The sequence below is a fragment of the Engystomops pustulosus genome, chromosome 4 (genome assembly GCF_040894005.1).
Source record: "Engystomops pustulosus chromosome 4, aEngPut4.maternal, whole genome shotgun sequence".
In the NCBI taxonomy this organism is placed as follows: domain Eukaryota; kingdom Metazoa; phylum Chordata; class Amphibia; order Anura; family Leptodactylidae; genus Engystomops; species Engystomops pustulosus.
In genome coordinates, this window is record NC_092414.1 from 1025599 (window position 1) to 1045255 (window position 19657).

Sequence of the window (19657 nt, forward strand, 5' to 3'; positions counted from 1 at the left end):
CGGAGAAGAATGGAGGCGGAGCCGCACCTCTCAATGGATGTTTACTGGGAGGACAGTGGTGCAATACTCTGCAGGATCCACCACTGTCAGACCCCGCAGACCTCATGTGCAATACTCTGCAGGATATATCAGTATGATGCTCTGCAGGATGTACCGCTGTCAGACCCTGCAGGCCTCATGTGCAATACTCTGCAGGACAAACCGGTGTCAGACCCTGCAGGTCTCATGTGCAATACTCTGCAGGTATATCTGTATGATGCTCTGCAGGAGGTTGATGGTGTAATAGTCTGCAGTATGTGTCCGCTCATGTCCGTTTTTTTCCTGCAGAGGGGCGGGGCTTTAAGAGGAAGATCTTCTGCCGGATCACACAGCATCTGCTGGAGAACCACAAGATGTGGAAGCGAATCATCGAGGAGGAGAACCCCGCCCCCATCAGGGAGGAGGAGCACCCCGCCCCCATCAGGGAGGAGGAGGAGGACAGAGCCGCCCAGAAGGGGGAGGACTCAGAGGACGAGGCGTGAGGCTCCACCCCAGCACAAAGCTTATACACCACACTGTACTATATAGCAGCAGGGCCCCGCGGGGGAGGGGCTGAGGTCACATGACTGGGGCACACACACGTATATATATATATATTATGGTCACTGTGAACAAACATGGCTCCCAGCGGATCAGGGAAAAGCTGGGGAGGGAGGGGCGGAGACTCTGTCTGGGGCACCGCCTCTTTACTCTATTTACATCCAGAGCTGCTGCAGAGGTGACTGCAGCTCTGGATGGGACTGGGGTGCTGAGAGGCGGAGCTTACGTGCAGACCCCGCCCCTGTGAATGGGAGAAGTAGGCGCCATGGCGATATTTTATGACGACTCTGGGAAATCTTGTAAATACACAACATTTTTGTCCAAAGGAAACGACTTTTATATGAAAAAATTCTAGAATTTTTTTACTCTCTGGTCTTTTTTTTTTTTCTGGTCGCTGTTTAGACACAAAGTATCGGGGTCACATGTCATGACCTCTAGGGGCGGAGCATCATGGGATTCGCCGTCCCCATGTCACGTGACCTGGAGATTCATGGACGCAAAATGTTTGGATGTTGAAAACCGAGACCTCACTGCTGCCCCCTGGTGTCACATAACCGAGACCTCACTGCTGCCCCTGGTGTCACATAACCGAGATCTCACTGCTGCCCCCTGGTGTCACATAACCGAGACCTCACTGCTGCCTCCTGGTGTCACATAACCGAGACCTCACTGCTGCCCCCTGGTGTCACATAACCGAGACCTCACTGCTGCCCCCTGGTGTCACATAACCGAGACCTCACTGCTGCCCCCTGGTGTCACATAACCGAGATCTCACTGCTGCCCCCTGGTGTCACATAACCGAGACCTCACTGCTGCCCCCTGGTGTCACATAACCGAGACCTCACTGCTGCCCCCTGGTGTCACATAACCGAGACCTCACTGCTGCCCCCTGGTGTCACATAACCGAGACCTCACTGCTGCCTCCTGGTGTCACATAACCGAGACCTCACTGCTGCCCCCTGGTGTCACATAACTGAGACCTCACTGCTGCCCCCTGCTGTCACATAACCGAGACCTCACTGCTGCCCCCTGGTGTCACATATCAGAGATCTCACTGCTGCCCCCTGGTGTCACATATCAGAGATCTCACTGCTGCCCCCTGGTGTCACATAACTGAGACCTCACAGCTGCCTCCTGGTGTCACATAACTGAGACCTCACTGCTGCCCCCTGGTGTCACATAACCAAGATCTCACTGCTGCCCCCTGGTGTCACATAACCGAGACCTCACTGCTGCCCCCTGGTGTCACATAACCGAGATCTCACTGCTGCCCCCTGGTGTCACATATCAGAGACCTCACTGCTGCCTCCTGGTGTCACATATCAGAGATCTCACTGCTGCCCCCTGGTGTCACATAACTGAGACCTCACTGCTGCCCCCTGGTGTCACATAACTGAGACCTCACTGCTGCCCCCTGGTGTCACATAACCGAGATCTCACTGCTGCCCCCTGGTGTCACATAACCGAGACCTCACTGCTGCCCTCTGGTGTCACATAACCGAGACCTCACTGCTGCCCCCTGGTGTCACATATCAGAGACCTCACTGCTGCCCCCTGGTGTCACATAACCGAGACCTCACTGCTGCCCCCTGGTGTCACATATCAGAGACCTCACTGCTGCCCCCTGGTGTCACATAACCGAGACCTCACTGCTGCCCCCTGGTGTCACATAACTGAGACCTCACTGCTGCCCCCTGGTGTCACATAACTGAGACCTCACTGCTGCCCCCTGGTGTCACATAACCGAGATCTCACTGCTGCCCCCTGGTGTCACATAACCGAGACCTCACTGCTGCCCTCTGGTGTCACATAACCGAGACCTCACTGCTGCCCCCTGGTGTCACATATCAGAGACCTCACTGCTGCCCCCTGGTGTCACATAACCGAGACCTCACTGCTGCCCCCTGGTGTCACATATCAGAGACCTCACTGCTGCCCCCTGGTGTCACATAACCGAGACCTCACTGCTGCCCCTGGTGTCACATAACCGAGAACTCACTGCTGCCCCCTGGTGTCACATAACCGACACCTCACTGCTGCCCCCTGGTGTCACATATCAGAGATCTCACTGCTGCCCCCTGGTGTCACATATCAGAGACCTCACTGCTGCCCCCTGGTGTCACATAACCGAGACCTCACTGCTGCCCCCTGGTGTCACATAACCGAGACCTCACTGCTGCCCCCTGGTGTCACACAACGGAGACCTCACTGCTGCCCCCTGGTGTCACATAACCGAGAACTCACTGCTGCCCCCTGGTGTCACATATCAGAGATCTCACTGCTGCCCCCTGGTGTCACATATCAGAGACCTCACTGCTGCCCCCTGGTGTCACATAACCGAGACCTCACTGCTGCCCCCTGGTGTCACATAACTGAGACCTCACTGCTGCCTCCTGGTGTCACATAACCAAGATCTCACTGCTGCCCCCTGGTGTCACATATCAGAGATCTCACTGCTGCCCCCTGGTGTCACATAACCAAGATCTCACTGCTGCCCCCTGGTGTCACATATCAGAGACCTCACTGCTGCCCCCTGGTGTCACATATCAGAGATCTCACTGCTGCCCCCTGGTGTCACATATCAGAGATCTCACTGCTGCCCCTGGTGTCACATAACCGAGACCTCACTGCTGCCCCCTGGTGTCACATATCAGAGACCTCACTGCTGCCCCCTGGTGTCACATAACTGAGACCTCACTGCTGCCCCCTGGTGTCACATAACCGAGACCTCACTGCTGCCTCCTGGTGTCACATATCAGAGATCTCACTGCTGCCCCCTGGTGTCACATAACCGAGGACTCACTGCTGCCCCCTGGTGTCACATAACCGAGACCTCACTGCTGCCCCTGGTGTCACATAACCGAGAACTCACTGCTGCCCCCTGGTGTCACATAACCGAGATCTCACTGCTGCCCCCTGGTGTCACATATCAGAGACCTCACTGCTGCCCCTGGTGTCACATAACCGAGGACTCACTGCTGCCCCCTGGTGTCACATAACCGAGACCTCACTGCTGCCCCCTGGTGTCACATAACCGAGACCTCACTGCTGCCTCCTGGTGTCACATATCAGAGATCTCACTGCTGCCCCCTGGTGTCACATAACTGAGACCTCACTGCTGCCCCCTGCTGTCACATAACCGAGACCTCACTGCTGCCCCCTGGTGTCACATAACCAAGATCTCACTGCTGCCCCCTGGTGTCACATATCAGAGATCTCACTGCTGCCCCCTGGTGTCACATAACCAAGATCTCACTGCTGCCCCCTGGTGTCACATAACTGAGACCTCACTGCTGCCCCCTGGTGTCACATAACCAAGATCTCACTGCTGCCCCCTGGTGTCACATAACCGAGACCTCACTGCTGCCCCCTGGTGTCACATATCAGAGATCTCACTGCTGCCCCCTGGTGTCACATAACCGAGATCTCACTGCTGCCCCCTGGTGTCACATAACCGAGACCTCACTGCTGCCTCCTGGTGTCACATAACCGAGACCTCACTGCTGCCCCCTGGTGTCACATAACCGAGATCTCACTGCTGCCCCCTGGTGTCACATATCAGAGATCTCACTGCTGCCCCCTGGTGTCACATAACCGAGACCTCACTGCTGCCCCCTGGTGTCACATATCAGAGACCTCACTGCTGCCCCCTGGTGTCACATAACCGAGACCTCACTGCTGCCCCCTGGTGTCACATATCAGAGACCTCACTGCTGCCCCCTGGTGTCACATAACCGAGACCTCACTGCTGCCCCCTGGTGTCACATATCAGAGACCTCACTGCTGCCCCCTGGTGTCACATAACCGAGACCTCACTGCTGCCCCTGGTGTCACATAACCGAGAACTCACTGCTGCCCCCTGGTGTCACATATCAGAGATCTCACTGCTGCCCCCTGGTGTCACATAACCGAGACCTCACTGCTGCCCCCTGGTGTCACATATCAGAGATCTCACTGCTGCCCCCTGGTGTCACATATCAGAGACCTCACTGCTGCCCCCTGGTGTCACATAACTGAGACCTCACTGCTGCCCCCTGGTGTCACATAACCGACACCTCACTGCTGCCCCCTGGTGTCACATATCAGAGATCTCACTGCTGCCCCTGGTGTCACATAACCGAGACCTCACTGCTGCCTCCTGGTGTCACATAACCGAGACCTCACTGCTGCCCCCTGGTGTCACATATCAGAGACCTCACTGCTGCACCCTGGTGTCACATATCAGAGATCTCACTGCTGCCTCCTGGTGTCACATAACCGAGACCTCACTGCTGCCCCCTGGTGTCAAATATCAGAGACCTCACTGCTGCCCCCTGGTGTCACATAACCGAGGACTCACTACTGCCCCCTGGTGTCACATAACCGAGATCTCACTGCTGCCTCCTGGTGTCACATAACCGAGACCTCACTGCTGCCCCCTGGTGTCACATATCAGAGATCTCACTGCTGCCCCTGGTGTCACATAACCGAGAACTCACTGCTGCCCCCTGGTGTCACATAACCGAGATCTCACTGCTGCCCCCTGGTGTCACATAACCGAGACCTCACTGCTGCCCCCTGGTGTCACATAACCGAGACCTCACTGCTGCCCCCTGGTGTCACATATCAGAGATCTCACTGCTGCCCCCTGGTGTCACATAACCGAGATCTCACTGCTGCCCCCTGGTGTCACATATCAGAGAACTCACTGCTGCCCCCTGGTGTCACATAACCGAGACCTCACTGCTGCTCCCTGGTGTCAGATAACCGAGACCTCACTGCTGCCCCCTGGTGTCACATAACCGAGACCTCACTGCTGCCCCCTGGTGTCACATATCAGAGATCTCACTGCTGCCCCCTGGTGTCACATAACCGAGACCTCACTGCTGCCCCCTGGTGTCAGATAACCGAGACCTCACTGCTGCCCCCTGGTGTCACATAACCGAGATCTCACTGCTGCCCCCTGGTGTCACATATCAGAGACCTCACTGCTGCCCCCTGGTGTCACAAAACAGAGACCTCACTGCTGCCCCCTGGTGTCACATATCAGAGATCTCACTGCTGCCCCCTGGTGTCACATAACAGAGACCTCACTGCTGCCCCCTGGTGTCACATATCAGAGATCTCACTGCTGCCCCCTGGTGTCACATAACCGAGACCTCACTGCTGCCTCCTGGTGTCACATATCAGAGACCTCACTGCTGCCTCCTGGTGTCACATAACCGAGACCTCACTGCTGCCTCCTGGTGTCACATAACTGAGATCTCACTGCTGCCCCTGGTGTCACATAACTGAGATCTCACTGCTGCCCCTGGTGTCACATAACTGAGATCTCACTGCTGCCCCTGGTGTCACATAACTGAGATCTCACTGCTGCCTCCTGGTGTCACATAACAGAGATCTCACTGCTGCCCCCTGGTGTCACATATCAGAGATCTCACTGCTGCCCCCTGGTGTCACATATCAGAGACCTCACTGCTGCCCCTGGTGTCACATAACCAAGATCTCACTGCTGCCCCCTGGTGTCACATATCAGAGATCTCACTGCTGCCCCCTGGTGTCACATAACCAAGATCTCACTGCTGCCCCCTGGTGTCACATATCAGAGATCTCACTGCTGCCCCCTGGTGTCACATATCAGAGATCTCACTGCTGCCCCCTGGTGTCACATAACCGAGGACTCACTGCTGCCCCCTGGTGTCACATAACCGAGACCTCACTGCTGCCCCCTGGTGTCACATAACCAAGATCTCACTGCTGCCCCCTGGTGTCACATAACCGAGGACTCACTGCTGCCCCCTGGTGTCACATATCAGAGACCTCACTGCTGCCTCCTGGTGTCACATAACCGAGACCTCACTGCTGCCCCCTGGTGTCACATAACCGAGACCTCACTGCTGCCCCCTGGTGTCACATAACCGAGATCTCACTGCTGCCCCCTGGTGTCACATATCAGAGACCTCACTGCTGCCTCCTGGTGTCACATATCAGAGATCTCACTGCTGCCCCGTGGTGTCACATAACCGAGATCTCACTGCTGCCCCCTGGTGTCACATAACCGAGACCTCACTGCTGCCCTCTGGTGTCACATAACCGAGACCTCACTGCTGCCTCCTGGTGTCACATAACCGAGACCTCACTGCTGCCCCCTGGTTTCACATATCAGAGATCTCACTGCTGCCCCCTGGTGTCACATAACCGAGACCTCACTGCTGCCCCCTGGTGTCACATATCAGAGACCTCACTGCTGCCCCCTGGTGTCACATATCAGAGATCTCACTGCTGCCCCCTGGTGTCACAAAACAGAGACCTCACTGCTGCCCCCTGGTGTCACATATCAGAGATCTCACTGCTGCCCCCTGGTGTCACATAACAGAGACCTCACTGCTGCCCCCTGGTGTCACATAACAGAGACCTCACTGCTGCCCCCTGGTGTCACATATCAGAGATCTCACTGCTGCCCCCTGGTGTCACATAACCGAGACCTCACTGCTGCCTCCTGGTGTCACATATCAGAGACCTCACTGCTGCCTCCTGGTGTCACATAACTGAGACCTCACTGCTGCCCCTGGTGTCACATAACTGAGATCTCACTGCTGCCCCTGGTGTCACATAACTGAGATCTCACTGCTGCCCCTGGTGTCACATAACTGAGATCTCACTGCTGCCCCCTGGTGTCACATATCAGAGATCTCACTGCTGCCCCCTGGTGTCACATAACCGAGGACTCACTGCTGCCCCCTGGTGTCACATAACCGAGACCTCACTGCTGCCCCCTGGTGTCACATAACCAAGATCTCACTGCTGCCCCCTGGTGTCACATAACCGAGACCTCACTGCTGCCCCCTGGTGTCACATATCAGAGACCTCACTGCTGCCTCCTGGTGTCACATATCAGAGATCTCACTGCTGCCCCGTGGTGTCACATAACCGAGATCTCACTGCTGCCCCCTGGTGTCACATAACCGAGACCTCACTGCTGCCCTCTGGTGTCACATAACCGAGACCTCACTGCTGCCTCCTGGTGTCACATAACCGAGACCTCACTGCTGCCCCCTGGTTTCACATATCAGAGATCTCACTGCTGCCCCCTGGTGTCACATAACCGAGACCTCACTGCTGCCCCCTGGTGTCACATATCAGAGACCTCACTGCTGCCCCCTGGTGTCACATATCAGAGATCTCACTGCTGCCCCCTGGTGTCACATAACCGAGACCTCACTGCTGCCCTCTGGTGTCACATAACCGAGACCTCACTGCTGCCTCCTGGTGTCACATAACCGAGACCTCACTGCTGCCCCCTGGTTTCACATATCAGAGATCTCACTGCTGCCCCCTGGTGTCACATAACCGAGACCTCACTGCTGCCCCCTGGTGTCACATATCAGAGATCTCACTGCTGCCCCCTGGTGTCACATATCAGAGATCTCACTGCTGCCCCCTGGTGTCACATATCAGAGACCTCACTGCTGCCCCCTGGTGTCACAAAACAGAGACCTCACTGCTGCCCCCTGGTGTCACATATCAGAGATCTCACTGCTGCCCCCTGGTGTCACATAACAGAGACCTCACTGCTGCCCCCTGGTGTCACATAACAGAGACCTCACTGCTGCCCCCTGGTGTCACATATCAGAGATCTCACTGCTGCCCCTGGTGTCACATATCAGAGATCTCACTGCTGCCCCCTGGTGTCACATAACCGAGACCTCACTGCTGCCTCCTGGTGTCACATAACTGAGATCTCACTGCTGCCCCTGGTGTCACATAACTGAGATCTCACTGCTGCCCCTGGTGTCACATAACTGAGATCTCACTGCTGCCCCCTGGTGTCACATATCAGAGATCTCACTGCTGCCCCCTGGTGTCACATAACCGAGGACTCACTGCTGCCCCCTGGTGTCACATAACCGAGACCTCACTGCTGCCCCCTGGTGTCACATAACCAAGATCTCACTGCTGCCCCCTGGTGTCACATAACCGAGACCTCACTGCTGCCCCCTGGTGTCACATAACCGAGATCTCACTGCTGCCCCCTGGTGTCACATATCAGAGACCTCACTGCTGCCTCCTGGTGTCACATATCAGAGATCTCACTGCTGCCCCGTGGTGTCACATAACCGAGATCTCACTGCTGCCCCCTGGTGTCACATAACCGAGACCTCACTGCTGCCCTCTGGTGTCACATAACCGAGACCTCACTGCTGCCTCCTGGTGTCACATAACCGAGACCTCACTGCTGCCCCCTGGTTTCACATATCAGAGATCTCACTGCTGCCCCCTGGTGTCACATAACCGAGACCTCACTGCTGCCCCCTGGTGTCACATATCAGAGACCTCACTGCTGCCCCCTGGTGTCACATATCAGAGATCTCACTGCTGCCCCCTGGTGTCACATATCAGAGACCTCACTGCTGCCCCCTGGTGTCACAAAACAGAGACCTCACTGCTGCCCCCTGGTGTCACATATCAGAGATCTCACTGCTGCCCCCTGGTGTCACATAACAGAGACCTCACTGCTGCCCCCTGGTGTCACATATCAGAGATCTCACTGCTGCCCCCTGGTGTCACATAACCGAGACCTCACTGCTGCCTCCTGGTGTCACATATCAGAGACCTCACTGCTGCCTCCTGGTGTCACATAACCGAGACCTCACTGCTGCCTCCTGGTGTCACATAACTGAGATCTCACTGCTGCCCCTGGTGTCACATAACTGAGATCTCACTGCTGCCCCTGGTGTCACATAACTGAGATCTCACTGCTGCCCCTGGTGTCACATAACTGAGATCTCACTGCTGCCCCCTGGTGTCACATATCAGAGATCTCACTGCTGCCCCCTGGTGTCACATAACCGAGGACTCACTGCTGCCCCCTGGTGTCACATAACCGAGACCTCACTGCTGCCCCCTGGTGTCACATAACCAAGATCTCACTGCTGCCCCCTGGTGTCACATAACCGAGACCTCACTGCTGCCCCCTGGTGTCACATAACCGAGATCTCACTGCTGCCCCTGGTGTCACATAACCGAGACCTCACTGCTGCCCCCTGGTGTCACATAACCGAGATCTCACTGCTGCCCCCTGGTGTCACATATCAGAGACCTCACTGCTGCCTCCTGGTGTCACATATCAGAGATCTCACTGCTGCCCCGTGGTGTCACATAACCGAGATCTCACTGCTGCCCCCTGGTGTCACATAACCGAGACCTCACTGCTGCCCCCTGGTGTCACATATCAGAGACCTCACTGCTGCCCCCTGGTGTCACATAACCGAGATCTCACTGCTGCCCCCTGGTGTCACATATCAGAGACCTCACTGCTGCCTCCTGGTGTCACATATCAGAGATCTCACTGCTGCCCCGTGGTGTCACATAACCGAGATCTCACTGCTGCCCCCTGGTGTCACATAACCGAGACCTCACTGCTGCCCCCTGGTGTCACATATCAGAGACCTCACTGCTGCCCCCTGGTGTCACATAACCGAGATCTCACTGCTGCCTCCTGGTGTCACATATCAGAGACCTCACTGCTGCCCCCTGGTGTCACATATCAGAGACCTCACTGCTGCCCTCTGGTGTCACATAACCGAGACCTCACTGCTGCCTCCTGGTGTCACATAACCGAGACCTCACTGCTGCCCCCTGGTTTCACATATCAGAGATCTCACTGCTGCCCCCTGGTGTCACATATCAGAGACCTCACTGCTGCCCCCTGGTGTCACATAACCGAGACCTCACTGCTGCCCCCTGGTGTCACATATCAGAGACCTCACTGCTGCCCCCTGGTGTCACATAACCGAGACCTCACTGCTGCCCCCTGGTGTCACATATCAGAGACCTCACTGCTGCCCCCTGGTGTCACATAACCGAGACCTCACTGCTGCCCCTGGTGTCACATAACCGAGAACTCACTGCTGCCCCCTGGTGTCACATAACCGACACCTCACTGCTGCCCCCTGGTGTCACATATCAGAGATCTCACTGCTGCCCCCTGGTGTCACATATCAGAGACCTCACTGCTGCCCCCTGGTGTCACATAACCGAGACCTCACTGCTGCCCCCTGGTGTCACATAACCGAGACCTCACTGCTGCCCCCTGGTGTCACACAACGGAGACCTCACTGCTGCCCCCTGGTGTCACATAACCGAGAACTCACTGCTGCCCCCTGGTGTCACAAATCAGAGATCTCACTGCTGCCCCCTGGTGTCACATATCAGAGACCTCACTGCTGCCCCCTGGTGTCACATAACCGACACCTCACTGCTGCCCCCTGGTGTCACATATCAGAGATCTCACTGCTGCCCCCTGGTGTCACATAACTGAGACCTCACTGCTGCCTCCTGGTGTCACATAACCAAGATCTCACTGCTGCCCCCTGGTGTCACATATCAGAGATCTCACTGCTGCCCCCTGGTGTCACATAACCAAGATCTCACTGCTGCCCCCTGGTGTCACATAACCGAGATCTCACTGCTGCCTCCTGGTGTCACATATCAGAGATCTCACTGCTGCCCCCTGGTGTCACATATCAGAGATCTCACTGCTGCCCCCTGGTGTCACATATCAGAGATCTCACTGCTGCTCCCTGGTGTCACATATCAGAGATCTCACTGCTGCCCCCTGGTGTCACATAACCGAGACCTCACTGCTGCCTCCTGGTGTCACATATCAGAGATCTCACTGCTGCCCCCTGGTGTCACATAACCGAGACCTCACTGCTGCCTCCTGGTGTCACATATCAGAGACCTCACTGCTGCCCCCTGGTGTCACATATCAGAGACCTCACTGCTGCCTCCTGGTGTCACATAACCGAGACCTCACTGCTGCCTCCTGGTGTCACATATCAGAGATCTCACTGCTGCCCCCTGGTGTCACATATCAGAGATCTCACTGCTGCCCCCTGGTGTCACATAACCGAGACCTCACTGCTGCCTCCTGGTGTCACATATCAGAGATCTCACTGCTGCCCCCTGGTGTCACATAACCGAGACCTCACTGCTGCCTCCTGGTGTCACATATCAGAGATCTCACTGCTGCCCCCTGGTGTCACATAACCGAGGACTCACTGCTGCCCCCTGGTGTCACATAACCGAGACCTCACTGCTGCCCCTGGTGTCACATAACCGAGAACTCACTGCTGCCCCCTGGTGTCACATAACCGAGATCTCACTGCTGCCCCCTGGTGTCACATAACCGAGGACTCACTGCTGCCCCCTGGTGTCACATAACCGAGACCTCACTGCTGCCCCCTGGTGTCACATAACCAAGACCTCACTGCTGCCTCCTGGTGTCACATATCAGAGATCTCACTGCTGCCCCCTGGTGTCACATAACTGAGACCTCACTGCTGCCCCCTGCTGTCACATAACCGAGACCTCACTGCTGCCCCCTGGTGTCACATAACCAAGATCTCACTGCTGCCCCCTGGTGTCACATATCAGAGATCTCACTGCTGCCCCCTGGTGTCACATAACCAAGATCTCACTGCTGCCCCCTGGTGTCACATAACTGAGACCTCACTGCTGCCCCCTGGTGTCACATAACCAAGATCTCACTGCTGCCCCCTGGTGTCACATAACCGAGACCTCACTGCTGCCCCCTGGTGTCACATATCAGAGATCTCACTGCTGCCCCCTGGTGTCACATAACCGAGATCTCACTGCTGCCCCCTGGTGTCACATAACCGAGACCTCACTGCTGCCTCCTGGTGTCACATAACCGAGACCTCACTGCTGCCCCCTGGTGTCACATAACCGAGATCTCACTGCTGCCCCCTGGTGTCACATATCAGAGATCTCACTGCTGCCCCCTGGTGTCACATAACCGAGACCTCACTGCTGCCCCCTGGTGTCACATATCAGAGACCTCACTGCTGCCCCCTGGTGTCACATAACCGAGACCTCACTGCTGCCCCTGGTGTCACATAACCGAGAACTCACTGCTGCCCCCTGGTGTCACATAACCGACACCTCACTGCTGCCCCCTGGTGTCACATATCAGAGATCTCACTGCTGCCCCTGGTGTCACATAACCGAGACCTCACTGCTGCCTCCTGGTGTCACATAACCGAGACCTCACTGCTGCCCCCTGGTGTCACATATCAGAGACCTCACTGCTGCACCCTGGTGTCACATATCAGAGATCTCACTGCTGCCTCCTGGTGTCACATAACCGAGACCTCACTGCTGCCCCCTGGTGTCAAATATCAGAGACCTCACTGCTGCCCCCTGGTGTCACATAACCGAGGACTCACTACTGCCCCCTGGTGTCACATAACCGAGATCTCACTGCTGCCTCCTGGTGTCACATAACCGAGACCTCACTGCTGCCCCCTGGTGTCACATATCAGAGACCTCACTGCTGCCCCCTGGTGTCACATAACCAAGATCTCACTGCTGCCCCCTGGTGTCACATATCAGAGACCTCACTGCTGCCCCCTGGTGTCACATAACCGAGACCTCACTGCTGCCTCCTGGTGTCACATATCAGAGACCTCACTGCTGCCCCCTGGTGTCACATAACCGAGACCTCACTGCTGCCCCCTGGTGTCACATATCAGAGACCTCACTGCTGCCCCCTGGTGTCACATAACCAAGATCTCACTGCTGCCCCCTGGTGTCACATATCAGAGACCTCACTGCTGCCCCCTGGTGTCACATAACCAAGATCTCACTGCTGCCCCCTGGTGTCACATATCAGAGACCTCACTGCTGCCCCCTGGTGTCACATAACCGAGACCTCACTGCTGCCCCCTGGTGTCACATATCAGAGACCTCACTGCTGCCCCCTGGTGTCACATAACCGAGACCTCACTGCTGCCTCCTGGTGTCACATAACCGAGATCTCACTGCTGCCCCCTGGTGTCACATAACCGAGACCTCACTGCTGCCCCCTGGTGTCACATATCAGAGATCTCACTGCTGCCCCTGGTGTCACATAACCGAGAACTCACTGCTGCCCCCTGGTGTCACATAACCGAGATCTCACTGCTGCCCCCTGGTGTCACATAACCGAGACTTCACTGCTGCCCCCTGGTGTCACATAACCGAGACCTCACTGCTGCCCCCTGGTGTCACATATCAGAGATCTCACTGCTGCCCCCTGGTGTCACATAACCGAGATCTCACTGCTGCCCCCTGGTGTCACATATCAGAGAACTCACTGCTGCCCCCTGGTGTCACATAACCGAGACCTCACTGCTGCTCCCTGGTGTCAGATAACCGAGACCTCACTGCTGCCCCCTGGTGTCACATAACCGAGACCTCACTGCTGCCCCCTGGTGTCACATATCAGAGATCTCACTGCTGCCCCCTGGTGTCACATAACCGAGACCTCACTGCTGCCCCCTGGTGTCAGATAACCGAGACCTCACTGCTGCCCCCTGGTGTCACATAACCGAGATCTCACTGCTGCCCCCTGGTGTCACATATCAGAGACCTCACTGCTGCCCCCTGGTGTCACAAAACAGAGACCTCACTGCTGCCCCCTGGTGTCACATATCAGAGATCTCACTGCTGCCCCCTGGTGTCACATAACAGAGACCTCACTGCTGCCCCCTGGTGTCACATATCAGAGATCTCACTGCTGCCCCCTGGTGTCACATAACCGAGACCTCACTGCTGCCTCCTGGTGTCACATATCAGAGACCTCACTGCTGCCTCCTGGTGTCACATAACCGAGACCTCACTGCTGCCTCCTGGTGTCACATAACCGAGACCTCACTGCTGCCTCCTGGTGTCACATATCAGAGATCTCACTGCTGCCCCCTGGTGTCACATAACCGAGACCTCACTGCTGCCCCCTGGTGTCACATAACAGAGATCTCACTGCTGCCCCCTGGTGTCACATAACTGAGATCTCACTGCTGCCCCTGGTGTCACATAACTGAGATCTCACTGCTGCCCCTGGTGTCACATAACTGAGATCTCACTGCTGCCCCTGGTGTCACATAACTGAGATCTCACTGCTGCCCCCTGGTGTCACATATCAGAGATCTCACTGCTGCCCCCTGGTGTCACATAACCGAGGACTCACTGCTGCCCCCTGGTGTCACATAACCGAGACCTCACTGCTGCCCCCTGGTGTCACATAACCAAGATCTCACTGCTGCCCCCTGGTGTCACATAACCGAGACCTCACTGCTGCCCCCTGGTGTCACATAACCGAGATCTCACTGCTGCCCCCTGGTGTCACATATCAGAGACCTCACTGCTGCCTCCTGGTGTCACATATCAGAGATCTCACTGCTGCCCCGTGGTGTCACATAACCGAGATCTCACTGCTGCCCCCTGGTGTCACATAACCGAGACCTCACTGCTGCCCTCTGGTGTCACATAACCGAGACCTCACTGCTGCCTCCTGGTGTCACATAACCGAGACCTCACTGCTGCCCCCTGGTTTCACATATCAGAGATCTCACTGCTGCCCCCTGGTGTCACATAACCGAGACCTCACTGCTGCCCCCTGGTGTCACATATCAGAGACCTCACTGCTGCCCCCTGGTGTCACATATCAGAGATCTCACTGCTGCCCCCTGGTGTCACATATCAGAGACCTCACTGCTGCCCCCTGGTGTCACAAAACAGAGACCTCACTGCTGCCCCCTGGTGTCACATATCAGAGATCTCACTGCTGCCCCCTGGTGTCACATAACAGAGACCTCACTGCTGCCCCCTGGTGTCACATAACAGAGACCTCACTGCTGCCCCCTGGTGTCACATATCAGAGATCTCACTGCTGCCCCCTGGTGTCACATAACCGAGACCTCACTGCTGCCTCCTGGTGTCACATATCAGAGACCTCACTGCTGCCTCCTGGTGTCACATAACTGAGATCTCACTGCTGCCCCCTGGTGTCACATAACTGAGACCTCACTGCTGCCCCCTGGTGTCACATAACTGAGACCTCACTGCTGCCCCCTGGTGTCACATAACTGAGACCTCACTGCTGCCCCCTGGTGTCACATAACCAAGATCTCACTGCTGCCCCCTGGTGTCACATAACTGAGACCTCACTGCTGCCCCCTGGTGTCACATAACTGAGACCTCACTGCTGCCCCCTGGTGTCACATAACTGAGACCTCACTGCTGCCCCTGGTGTCACATAACTGAGATCTCACTGCTGCCCCTGGTGTCACATAACTGAGATCTCACTGCTGCCCCCTGGTGTCACATATCAGAGATCTCACTGCTGCCCCCTGGTGTCACATAACCGAGGACTCACTGCTGCCCCCTGGTGTCACATAACCGAGACCTCACTGCTGCCCCCTGGTGTCACATAACCAAGATCTCACTGCTGCCCCCTGGTGTCACATAACCGAGACCTCACTGCTGCCCCCTGGTGTCACATAACCGAGATCTCACTGCTGCCCCCTGGTGTCACATATCAGAGACCTCACTGCTGCCTCCTGGTGTCACATATCAGAGATCTCACTGCTGCCCCGTGGTGTCACATAACCGAGATCTCACTGCTGCCTCCTGGTGTCACATAACCGAGACCTCACTGCTGCCCCCTGGTTTCACATATCAGAGATCTCACTGCTGCCCCCTGGTGTCACATAACCGAGACCTCACTGCTGCCCCCTGGTGTCACATATCAGAGACCTCACTGCTGCCCCCTGGTGTCACATATCAGAGATCTCACTGCTGCCCCCTGGTGTCACATATCAGAGACCTCACTGCTGCCCCCTGGTGTCACAAAACAGAGACCTCACTGCTGCCCCCTGGTGTCACATATCAGAGATCTCACTGCTGCCCCCTGGTGTCACATAACAGAGACCTCACTGCTGCCCCCTGGTGTCACATATCAGAGATCTCACTGCTGCCCCCTGGTGTCACATAACCGAGACCTCACTGCTGCCTCCTGGTGTCACATATCAGAGACCTCACTGCTGCCTCCTGGTGTCACATAACCGAGACCTCACTGCTGCCTCCTGGTGTCACATAACTGAGATCTCACTGCTGCCCCTGGTGTCACATAACTGAGATCTCACTGCTGCCCCTGGTGTCACATAACTGAGATCTCACTGCTGCCCCCTGGTGTCACATATCAGAGATCTCACTGCTGCCCCCTGGTGTCACATAACCGAGGACTCACTGCTGCCCCCTGGTGTCACATAACCGAGACCTCACTGCTGCCCCCTGGTGTCACATAACCAAGATCTCACTGCTGCCCCCTGGTGTCACATAACCGAGACCTCACTGCTGCCCCCTGGTGTCACATAACCGAGATCTCACTGCTGCCCCCTGGTGTCACATATCAGAGACCTCACTGCTGCCTCCTGGTGTCACATATCAGAGATCTCACTGCTGCCCCGTGGTGTCACATAACCGAGATCTCACTGCTGCCCCCTGGTGTCACATAACCGAGACCTCACTGCTGCCCTCTGGTGTCACATAACCGAGACCTCACTGCTGCCTCCTGGTGTCACATAACCGAGACCTCACTGCTGCCCCCTGGTTTCACATATCAGAGATCTCACTGCTGCCCCCTGGTGTCACATAACCGAGACCTCACTGCTGCCCCCTGGTGTCACATAACCGAGACCTCACTGCTGCCCCCTGGTGTCACATATCAGAGACCTCACTGCTGCCCCCTGGTGTCACATAACCGAGACCTCACTGCTGCCCCCTGGTGTCACATATCAGAGACCTCACTGCTGCCCCCTGGTGTCACATAACCGAGACCTCACTGCTGCCCCTGGTGTCACATAACCGAGAACTCACTGCTGCCCCCTGGTGTCACATAACCGACACCTCACTGCTGCCCCCTGGTGTCACATATCAGAGATCTCACTGCTGCCCCCTGGTGTCACATATCAGAGACCTCACTGCTGCCCCCTGGTGTCACATAACCGAGACCTCACTGCTGCCCCCTGGTGTCACATAACCGAGACCTCACTGCTGCCCCCTGGTGTCACACAACGGAGACCTCACTGCTGCCCCCTGGTGTCACATAACCGAGAACTCACTGCTGCCCCCTGGTGTCACAAATCAGAGATCTCACTGCTGCCCCCTGGTGTCACATATCAGAGACCTCACTGCTGCCCCCTGGTGTCACATAACCGACACCTCACTGCTGCCCCCTGGTGTCACATAACTGAGACCTCACTGCTGCCTCCTGGTGTCACATAACCAAGATCTCACTGCTGCCCCCTGGTGTCACATATCAGAGATCTCACTGCTGCCCCCTGGTGTCACATAACCAAGATCTCACTGCTGCCCCCTGGTGTCACATATCAGAGACCTCACTGCTGCCCCCTGGTGTCACATATCAGAGATCTCACTGCTGCCCCCTGGTGTCACATATCAGAGATCTCACTGCTGCCCCTGGTGTCACATAACCGAGACCTCACTGCTGCCCCCTGGTGTCACATATCAGAGACCTCACTGCTGCCCCCTGGTGTCACATAACCGAGACCTCACTGCTGCCTCCTGGTGTCACATATCAGAGATCTCACTGCTGCCCCCTGGTGTCACATAACCGAGGACTCACTGCTGCCCCCTGGTGTCACATAACCGAGACCTCACTGCTGCCCCTGGTGTCACATAACCGAGAACTCACTGCTGCCCCCTGGTGTCACATAACCGAGATCTCACTGCTGCCCCCTGGTGTCACATAACCGAGGACTCACTGCTGCCCCCTGGTGTCACATAACCGAGACCTCACTGCTGCCCCCTGGTGTCACATAACCGAGACCTCACTGCTGCCTCCTGGTGTCACATATCAGAGATCTCACTGCTGCCCCCTGGTGTCACATAACTGAGACCTCACTGCTGCCCCCTGCTGTCACATAACCGAGACCTCACTGCTGCCCCCTGGTGTCACATAACCAAGATCTCACTGCTGCCCCCTGGTGTCACATATCAGAGATCTCACTGCTGCCCCCTGGTGTCACATAACCAAGATCTCACTGCTGCCCCCTGGTGTCACATAACTGAGACCTCACTGCTGCCCCCTGGTGTCACATAACCAAGATCTCACTGCTGCCCCCTGGTGTCACATAACCAAGATCTCACTGCTGCCCCCTGGTGTCACATAACCGAGACCTCACTGCTGCCCCCTGGTGTCACATATCAGAGATCTCACTGCTGCCCCCTGGTGTCACATAACCGAGATCTCACTGCTGCCCCCTGGTGTCACATAACCGAGACCTCACTGCTGCCTCCTGGTGTCACATAACCGAGACCTCACTGCTGCCCCCTGGTGTCACATAACCGAGATCTCACTGCTGCCCCCTGGTGTCACATATCAGAGATCTCACTGCTGCCCCCTGGTGTCACATAACCGAGACCTCACTGCTGCCCCCTGGTGTCACATATCAGAGACCTCACTGCTGCCCCCTGGTGTCACATAACCGAGACCTCACTGCTGCCCCCTGGTGTCACATATCAGAGACCTCACTGCTGCCCCCTGGTGTCACATAACCGAGACCTCACTGCTGCCCCCTGGTGTCACATATCAGAGACCTCACTGCTGCCCCCTGGTGTCACATAACCGAGACCTCACTGCTGCCCCTGGTGTCACATAACCGAGAACTCACTGCTGCCCCCTGGTGTCACATAACCGACACCTCACTGCTGCCCCCTGGTGTCACATATCAGAGATCTCACTGCTGCCCCTGGTGTCACATAACCGAGACCTCACTGCTGCCTCCTGGTGTCACATAACCGAGACCTCACTGCTGCCCCCTGGTGTCACATATCAGAGATCTCACTGCTGCCTCCTGGTGTCACATAACCGAGACCTCACTGCTGCCCCCTGGTGTCAAATATCAGAGACCTCACTGCTGCCCCCTGGTGTCACATAACCGAGGACTCACTACTGCCCCCTGGTGTCACATAACCGAGATCTCACTGCTGCCTCCTGGTGTCACATAACCGAGACCTCACTGCTGCCCCCTGGTGTCACATATCAGAGACCTCACTGCTGCCCCCTGGTGTCACATAACCGAGACCTCACTGCTGCCTCCTGGTGTCACATAACCGAGATCTCACTGCTGCCCCCTGGTGTCACATAACCGAGACCTCACTGCTGCCCCCTGGTGTCACATATCAGAGATCTCACTGCTGCCCCTGGTGTCACATAACCGAGAACTCACTG

General features: G+C 56.5%; 1 protein-coding gene across 1 annotated transcript in view; it reads left to right on the forward strand.

The window, feature by feature from the left end:
• The window catches only part of LOC140128828 (cGMP-inhibited 3',5'-cyclic phosphodiesterase 3A-like), a 28600-nt gene extending 27672 nt beyond the window's left edge, over positions 1–928 (forward strand). Inside the window, exon 7 of the mRNA XM_072150531.1 lies at positions 328–928. Coding sequence (XP_072006632.1) covers positions 328–521 — 194 coding nt within the window. The 3' untranslated portion in view covers positions 522–928. The remainder of the gene's footprint in view (positions 1–327) is intronic.
• Positions 929–19657: the final 18729 nt, after the last annotated feature.